The 9,970-nt window shown below is 40.6% G+C and overlaps 1 protein-coding gene across 1 annotated transcript; it reads right to left on the reverse strand.

The window, feature by feature from the left end:
- On the reverse strand, positions 1 to 8,987 carry LOC119263232 (junctional adhesion molecule-like). The gene is made up of 7 exons (XM_037537837.1): positions 8,792 to 8,987; positions 8,642 to 8,710; positions 4,561 to 4,878; positions 2,778 to 2,885; positions 2,620 to 2,687; positions 2,170 to 2,235; positions 1 to 1,577 (listed from the first exon to the last, which is right to left on the reverse strand). The coding sequence occupies exons 1-7, from the start codon at positions 8,985 to 8,987 to the stop codon at positions 1,476 to 1,478; spliced, it is 927 nt and encodes a 308-aa protein (XP_037393734.1). The 3' UTR covers positions 1 to 1,475.
- Positions 8,988 to 9,970: the final 983 nt, after the last annotated feature.

Raw genomic sequence — 9,970 nt, forward strand, 5'->3', positions numbered from 1 at the left:
ACATGAAAACAGAAGAATTCAGGGGGGTCAGTAACGTTTGGACATGGTACTCAAAATGACATGCTTGGGTCTGTGTGGTGTCTTTTATCCCTTTAAGGTTTATTTTCCATATGCAAGCAGTAAAGGACACGTTAATTGAAGGAGGCTAGATAAATTGCCCCTAAGTCAGTAGACAGAACCCCCGTCCCCCTTATATCTTCAGGCAAAAGGTTATGGGAACCTCTGCTTGGTAGCCAGCAAGTACACAATCTGCTATATACACCAAACTAATGTTATAGGAGAATAGCCCCAGCTATAGCTAAAGCTATGTACCTAATGCTGTGTTATAGGTGGCATTAGCTACCTGCTTTGCCCACTCATGAGCCGGCAGACATCACAGGTGCTCCGAAATTATTCTACATTTTATCATTAAAACAGCGCTGATGACTGACAGCTTAAAAATTAATAAACACATCAAATACAGTCGTTTTCAAAGGCAAAATTATTGCAATGTTACATTAAAGTAAAAGCTTCTCTATAGCACCCCCAGTGGACATTTGTTTCTCAAAAGTGCAGCAAAATGTACTTGAGGGTACGTATTCGTGGCTCTGTGAAAAAGTGGTCAGAGGTACGTATATCCCATGAGGCCAGGTTGGTAAGACCACATCACACTAGCCTGTATCATTCTCAGCAGGTATAAACAGAAACCACACAATCCTTTACAGCTGGTGATCTCGACTTATTAAGGAAAATAAATTAGACCCCCGAAAAAAAAATATGATATCAAAATCAATCAAAATCAATTATAAACACTGTAAAACAAAGACATACACAAAAACTAGAAAAAAACAGATTCCAGCTGCCCAGAGCAGACAGACATTTACATTTACATATTATGTCCAAAAACAGTTCACAGTTGGGTACTTATTTTCCATTATGTTGGATTCAGCACTAAAGAGTAATTGTGTGATAAAACATGTAGGTGTGTGTTCTCTGTAGAGAATGTATTAATTTCAATAAGAAAATCAACTAAACAAAATGTATTGAAGAGTGCTCAAACTTTTGCATGTGACTGTGAATGCTTTTGTTCAAGTTACACAGCTTTAACCTTTAACCTTTTTTCAGCACTACAAAGGCTTTCGAATATCATCAAACACCATCAATACCATCAAAATTCTTAACGTTTCACCAAGTAGGAGGAAGCTACTTAATAAACTGTTTGTGGCCGTTTTAGGCCACATCTTACTTAAAGGTGAGATACAGTTTCTAACAAGTCTAAAAGGTAAAACAAACAAAATAATCTCAATATATAAAATACAAAAGGGAGGAGGACACAGAAGTAACACAGTGAGGAGAAAGGTAATGAAACTGACCACAACAACTGCAACATCCAGTCGATGTTCAGCAAAGTCAACAAATCTGTGTGTGTGTGTGTGTGTGTGTGTGTGTGTGTGTGTGTGTGTGTGTGTGTGTGTGTGTGTGTGTGTGTGTGTGTGTTAGTTCAGTTTGGCGTATTCAGCAGTATCTTCAGTGTCCATCAGTTTGTCTGCTGGTGCTGATGCGTTGCTGTGGACTACAGCAGAGTACGTCACATCATCCTGAAGAAATAACACATTAAGCAGAGACTTTATGAGACCCTTAATTAAGCTTCTTAAGACTTAACAAGCATTAGTTACTAATTCTAAAGCTGCATATTACAACATTAATATCAATCAATTATAAGGGTGATATGATTATTTCCAGAACACTTTTACTCGTTTATATACTGTTTTAGTACAACTCAAATACCACAAGTTAAAGGTCTCAGTCTTGTCTTGGTCTCAGTCTCAGACTTGTACTTTTTCCTCAGACCAGAATCCATTCAATCCATTTCATGTATGTTTTTCATGTAGGAATACAGAGATGTAAACTGGAGCACATTTCAGCTATACACTATATAAAATACACAAATAGAAATGCTCTGGAAAATGTTTAAATCAGTCTAGTTTCTGCTTGATAATGTAGTAGTAAGAGTCTGTGCCCCTCACACACTACCCAACATCTGCTCTCAACTGTCCACTCTGACTGCCCAAAAGACTCCAGACCAGCGCACACCAACACAGACTCAGCTACAATGAGAATTGGAGCTAAAATTGAGGTAAAGTCATGTAAACGTAGCTTAAGTAAACATACAAATGCAATAATACTCACTGTTTCTTGAACTTTGTTGCACTTGTTCTCTTTATTTACAGTAGCGTACAGCACCTCACAATCGGTCTGTAAGATCACACATTTGGCCAATTAGACACTTTATGAACAAGCAAAACATACAGGAACACTTACATTGTAACTATATTGGGGTTTTAAACTTTAATATTAATTAATATATTTGATTCAGCACAAGGGCTAATTATTTGAACAAAATCTGCATAGTGTGGGGTCTCTAACTAATTCAGGGGTTCTGGTCCAGTGGGATGATGGAACAAGTGGTGGGCATTTAACTAGCAGCACAGCAGAAACATGAACTAATTTGTCATTGCCAATCACAATCCAGACATAATCTCTCCATCTTTACTAAATGTCCAGTTAATTTTCTCCTCCAATCACTACTTAGCATTCATTACACTGTCACCGTTACCTAGGCTAAGCTCCTGATCTTACCTGTATCTCCTGATCTCTTCTCAGGTCTGGTTTCCTCTCACAGCCCTCCATCTGTCCTCGTCTCTGAGCTGTGGAATCAAACCACAGACACTTCCAGAGAGCTCCAAACACTAAAGGTATGAGAAAGATAAATGAAGTGTTTGTGGATGTGTGTATACCTCTGTATCTCCAGTAGATGACCCCACCGAGGACCATCAACAGCAATGAGCCCCCCACAGCAGCATAAATGAAGAACTTCGAATCAATGTCTGATGGACTGGATGCAGCTGTATTTGAAAGAAGAAAGAGGGTAAACAATTATGTAGCTGTGTGGGGAACTGGTTAGTACACTTGATTATGTGCTTGAGTTCATGAAATGAATGCGACATAATCATTTGGCGAAGACACTGTCAAGGAAGAACGGGTTGAGATAACTGGACTGGTTCCCTCACTGACCACTTGAGTAGTTGTAGGTTTAGCTGGGAAATGCTCTTTTTGAACTTTTTGACAAATCTGTCATGAAGTTTGGCACAAAGTGATCATCCACAACTCATCTTTGCTTGCAAAATCTCTTTGGTAGACATTCCTTTTATATCCAATCATGAAACCCTCACCTGTTACCAGCACAACTGCTTACTGTGGAATATTTCAAAATGACGTAACTTGAATATTCTTTGAACTTTGCAGTTTGTCCCTGTGTGCTGCATTAAAAGCTTGTTCATATTTACAGAATACAATCAAGTTGGTCAAAAAGAATATTTTAATTTATAATATTATAAGGTTGGACCCCCTTTTGCCTTAAGAACTGCCTTAATTCTTCACGGCATACTTTCAACAAGATGTTGGAAACGTTCCTCAGAGATTTTGGTTGGTTATTTGAGTTCCTGTTGTCTTTCTATCATCTGGAACCAGTCTGCCCATTCTCCTCTGACCTCTCACATCAACAAGGCATTTTCGTCCACACAACTGACCGCTCACTGGATATTTCCTCTTTTTCTGACCATTCTCTGTAAACCCTGGAGATGGTTGTGCGTGAAAATCCCAGTAGATCAGCAGTTTCTGAAATACTCAGACCAGCCCGTCTGGTACCAACAACCACGCCAGGTTCAAAGTCCCTTAAATCCCCTTTCTTCCCCGTTCTGATGCTCTGTCTGCACTTCAGCAAGTTGTCTTGACCACCTCTACATGCCCAAATGCAAATGTATATTTGTATTAACAAGCAACTGAACTGTACCTAATAAAGTGGCCGGTGAGTGTGTATACAGGCTCACCTGGGATGAAGCCTCCAAATAATTCAGGGCCATTGATCGGCCATGTTTATTACACATTTATTTGTTTAGTTCCCCTCCATTGCCCGGGTACACCCAGATTGATTATGGGCCTACCCAATAAAATAAGTAAAGGATATTAAGATGATTTGTTTTCTGTCAGCACTATCAATGTCTTATATATTATCAGTTTGTCATTAATATGCCAGCTTAACTTTGAACGGTGACAAGGAAGCTGCCATGTTGGCCATGTTTATATGAATCAAGCTTTCTGATTTATTGTGTGATATTGGTTTGTATTACCATGGGGTAGAAAGGTTGGAAAAGGTAGGGTGATATCTGCTGCACTGGTGTCAGGAATAGGCTATAGCCTGATATTATGAAATTGTTGAATATTATTGCATTTTGAAATTGAACTTCGGCCAGACTCCTTTATCACAGGCCTAGGCAAAATGTAAAACAATTCTGCCTATAGCTTGTAACTACACCCATAGGACTTAAGACCACCTGTAGCTCCAGGGTACCACAAGTAGGTTAAAGTGTCACTGTACATATACTTTAACAATACATACAGCTACACCCTCAGTACAGAGCCCTCTTTACAGTTCTTCTTGAAGCATTAGCAATGTAAAACTAACAATCTTTACAGTTGATTCACCACACATTGCACTCGGAATAGAGATCAGTGTTTTACCTTCAACAGTGAGTCTGATGTACTTGGATCCATTATTCATAACCCTACAACTGTAATCTCCTCCATCCTTTTCAGTCAGGTGTGATATGAGTAGAGAGAGATTTCCTGGAGAGTGATCATTAAACAGCTGAACTCTGGTACTGTACTGACCACTCTCGTTGGATATCTCTTGCCATGTGCTTCTGTTTGTGTCAAATTTCTTCCAGGTGAATGTCTCAGGTGTGGTGTGTAGGTCAGTGCAGTAGCAGGGCAGCAGTACTGACCCTCCTGTATGAGCAGTGATAGACAGCATTTCTGAACCTTTTTCCAGAATGCAGCCTGCAGAAACACACAGGTGCAAAGACTTCACTATAAACACCCTTCAGCTGAACAACTGGGGTTTATTTTTATTTTTCAAACTAAATTTTCACAGAAATGTGCTGTGTTTAGGGACAATTTGAGGAGAACTTACTGGAAGCAGTTTAAAAGAGAGACAGGAGATTTCACACCCCTGATTACTGCTACTGGCAGCAATTTACTATTACCATCACCTCATACTTTAACATCTACCTCATCAATGAGGGTGCACCACAAAAAGCTTAGCAAGTCAACAATTTAAAGCAATATATTACACAAGACTTCAAGCATCGAGGTTCATTTTACATAACAAAAGCAAAATAACACAATTTTTCATTACAAAGTAATCTAATATCATTAAACTAGATTCCAGCACAAGTAGGTAAACTTTTAATGATAATTTCACAATATTTTATTCCAAGTTATTTTGGAGCATATCCATCAGTCTGTTTAGCATTTCAATTTAAAGGAGAGTTGTTGTGTTCAAATGACTTATAAAAATAAAAAATGTGATAATTTCTTGTTGTTTTGACGGCAATGCAACAACGCTTTAAAGGTTTAGTTTGATGTAACTGTCTCCACTGGATGCCACTGGTAGGTTGTACCATCCTGTTCAGTCAGGTGTGACATGAGTAGAGAGAGATTTCCTGGAGAGTGACCCTTACCAAGGCCACCAGTCTCAAAACCCCCCAAAATATGTCTTAGTGCTTTACAATTTAAGTTTTTACTCAATTTTACTTTAAATGCTTCATTAGAATAATCCTTGCTTCATGACCTTAAGCACAGTTTCTAAAAAGCATTCTAAAGTTACCTCCAGCTTTTCAGCTCGTATTGATGGCCTGCTCGTTAAGCCTGCACCTGTTAGGAATCTTGGTGCTTTACTCGACTTATCACTTAATTTTGATCTGCATATGAAATTCCTCACTAAGACTGCATTCTCTTATTTATATAACATTGCTCGTCTTCGACCGTTCCTGACCGATAATGATGCAAAAACTCTGGTTCGTGCCTTCATTATGTCCTGTATTGACTGATGTAGCTCCCTCTTTGTTGGTCTCCCTGTAAAGTCTGTCCAAAAGCTACAGTACATTCAGAACTCTGTGGCTAGAGTGCTCACCCACACTAAGCGTTCAGCTCACATCACCCCCGTTCTCTCTCAGCTACACTGGCTGCCGGTCCCGTCCCGTATAAAGTTTAAAATCTTACTACTCACTTTCAAAGCCTTGCATAACTGCTGACCTCTTACACTCCCTCTCGCTCTCTCAGGTCTTCTTATAATAACTTACTTACTGTCCCATGCACCAAAGTCTCCACTTTGGGAGGAAGGTCCTTCAGTGCCATGGCCCCCAAACTCTGGAATGCTCTTCCTCAATCCCTCAGGGACTGCTCTTCTCTTTCCTCTTTCAAATCTTACTTAAAGACTTTTCTCTTTAATACACATTTTTCTTCCTCCTCCACTGCTTAGTTACATTTACAGCATTTGGCTGACACTCTTATCCAGAGTGACTTACAGTTTGATCATTTTACACAGGTAGGCCAAGGTGGTGTTAGGAGTCTTGCCCAAGGACTCTTATTGGTATAGTGTAGGGTGATTACCCAGGTGGGGATTGAACCCCAGTCTACAAGGCAGAGGTGTTAACCACTACACTAACCAACCTGCATAACTAACCAACCTAGTTCTTTTATTTATTTATTTATTTATTTTTTGCCCGTGCTATGTGAAGTGACATTGGGTTTGTGAAAGGCGCTATATAAATGCAACTTTTTATTGAAAGGAACACACTTGATAACTGTCTGTCAGTCTGAGCGGAGAAATATTTCTAAGAGTGAAGACAATCGGCCACCAGAGTGATAACTTGAAGTAAGTAGCTTTTGAAGAAAGTTTGAAGGAAAATCAACTCAAGTTCAGTTGCTGTCAAACCATCAGTAAGATTACAGCATGAGTTTGAAATAAGCTTTAAATGGCACCGTGTTATTTATGCTGGAGTATCTACAGTAAGAGAAAGAATGGTGCACCTACCTTCAGCAAGACGGAGCACAAGCAGCAGATAAAAACAAACCTGCATTCTTCCCGAGTTACAGAACCTCCTCACTACATACAGCTACTGATCTGTCAGCTGCACAAGTACCAAACTACCACAGCACCTCTTCAGAAGTTTCTTCACAATATAAACACACCACAAACTCCTCGGACTTTCTAAGAAGGACTTCGCTGGACACGTCTGCACTCAAACACTGGCACATCAAAGAGGAACTGTGATCAGACTGTTTTGTCCTTCACTGTCTGTCACTCCACACTAAATATAGTGATGTAGCAAATGTCCTGTGAGCTGTTCCTCTTTCTTCTCTTGTTTGTTTCTAAAGTAATGCCCCTCTTTATTCTTCTAACTATACTTTTACACTTACTATCCACTTCATCAGAGGTGGATAGTACATGCAGCTTTAGTACATGCATCTTTTACATGCTGTGATGTTTTGTCTGGCCACTGTTCTTCATTATGCAGCCTGCAGAAACAGACCAGTTAATGACCTTCACTCTCTGAATATGTGGAAGTGTTTTATAATTATGATTAAATTTCCTCATACCACTTTGTGTTCACCTGCATAACTCTTACTCATATAGAATAAAGGATTTTACGTTAAATGCATCATTAGAATAACACACGCTTGACCAGCTTAAGCCCAGTTTCTAAAAAAAGCATTCTGAAGTTTCTTATAATGACTGTCTGATGTCAGTTTGAGTGCTGAACTATCTCTAAGACTGAAGACTACCAGCCACCAGAGTGATTACTGTTGCTTTTGAACAAAGTTTGAAGGAAATCAGTCAACTCAAATTCAGTTCCAGTTAAATGGTTATTGATCCCACTGACCAGCCTACCCCTGCATTTTTACAATGCCTTCCTGATGACATGTTAATGTCAGATATTGAACTTCTTTTCTTAACTTCTTTTATTTTTTACTTATTCAACATTTACAGCTTATTTTACCAAAGCCAAAAGGCCAATCAGAAAAAAAACTACACATCTTAGTTGAAGGCCTCTGATCATAAAACTGAAGACCTTCTGACATGTTCTAAGGCCTTTACCTTCTCTTCTATACACCAGGATAGCCCCTTGATGGCATGCATATCAAAGGCTCTGATACTCAAACAATGCTGCAAATACAACTATATCTGAAACTGAAACACTGGTCATATTTTTGGCTTTTTGTCAAAACTCTTTTGTATGTTACAGTATGTTACAGTATACTTCATACAAGTAAACTATAATACATATAATGGTAAAAGGCTAGCTCACATTTATGGCAAATTAAGGCTTTGTCCTTTCAGTTTCTCTCGGTCTGTAAATATGGCCCAAACTACATCAGGTCTTGTGGCTATATTTATTACCATTATTAGTAGTCTACATTAAGAGACCCTTATTAGTCCCACAACAGGGAAATTTCACCTCTGCATTTTAACCCATCTGTGAAGTGAAACACCACATACACTCTAGTGAGCGCACACACACTAGTGGGCAGTGAGCACACTTGCCCGGAGCGGTGGGCAGCCCAATCCGCAGCACCTGGGGAGCAGTTGGGGGTTAGGTGTCTTGCTCAAGGATACCTCAGTCATGTGCTGTCAGCTCTGGGGATCGAACCGGCAACCTTCCGGTCACAAGGCTGGATCCCTAACCTCCAGCCCACGACTGCCCCACATTCCAGCACTACTGCAAAGCCAGAGGACTAAAGCATTTTAAAGTCTTACCTTTAACAGTGAGTTTGATGAAGACGTGTCCTTTTTCTTTAACATTACACCTGTAATCTCCTCCATCCTCTTCAGTCAGATGTGATCTGAGTAGAGAGAGATTTCCTGGAGAGTGACCATTAACCAGCTGAACTCTGTCTCTGTACTGACCACTCTCACTGGATATCTCTTCCCATGTGTCTCTGTTTGTGATGTCTCTTTCCCAGATGAATCCTTCAGGTTTGGTATGTAGGTCAGTGCAGTAGCAGGGCAGCAGGACTGACCCTCCTGTGTATGCAGTCATTTCTTCTTGCTGCCCAAGGTCTTTCAGCGTGCAGCCTGCAGAAACACTCCAGTTAATGACCATCACTATCATCACTTGCGTAACATTTGCCAGGAACCAGGAAACTGGTTTCTAAACCAGAAACGTGATCTTACTATAAAGGCCTCGCTATAATAAGACATGCTAGACCAACTAAAGCCCAGTTTCTTAAAAGCTTTCTAATGTTGCTCACTTGAGCATCAGAGTGACTGTTTGGTTATTATAATGTTGAGAAACTCACTTCAGTTTAAGTGACGAAACAGCTCTGCTTACTTAGTGTAGGTGGTTTTGGAGAGGCAACCAACTCAAACTCGGCTCAAATGATTTCTGTTGCTGTGCAATATGTTCACTTACATTTCCACCACAGTAAGATAACAGCATGATTGTTAAATACATTTTAAATAGAGCTGTTTTATATGTCGGTGTATCTACAGTACAAGAGATAATAGCACACTCACCTTTGGCGACAGGGTGGCACGGTGGCGTGGTGGGTAGCGCCGTCGCCTCACAGCAAAGAGGGCCTGGGTTCGATTCCCCGGCCAGGTGACCGGGGTCCTATCTGTGTGGAGTTTGCATGTTCTCCCCGTGTTTGCGTGGGTTTCCTCCTGGTTCTCCGGTTTCCTCCCACAGTCCAAAGACATGCAGTCAGGCCAATTGGACATGCTAAATTGCATGTGACTGTCTGTGTCTGTCTGTCTGCCCTGCGATGGATTGGCGACCTGTCCAGGGTGTATCCTGCCTTCCGCCCGAAGACTGCTGGGATAGGCTCCAGCACCCCCCCGCGACCCTGACGGAGAAGCGGCTTAGATAATGGATGGATGGACCTTTGGCGACGCTGAGTACAAGCAGTAGATAAAAGCAAACCTGCATACTTCCTGAGTTTCAGGACCCACTGACATATGCCTGCAGATATGACCACCGCTACACCTGCTGTACTGAACTGACTTGTCAACTACACATAGGCTAAAGATTTGCAGTCGTTCTGACACAACCCTAACACAACCAAACCTTCTGACTCTCTAAGCAGG

This window comes from Pygocentrus nattereri, chromosome 4 (assembly GCF_015220715.1).
Source record: "Pygocentrus nattereri isolate fPygNat1 chromosome 4, fPygNat1.pri, whole genome shotgun sequence".
NCBI lineage: Eukaryota > Metazoa > Chordata > Actinopteri > Characiformes > Serrasalmidae > Pygocentrus > Pygocentrus nattereri.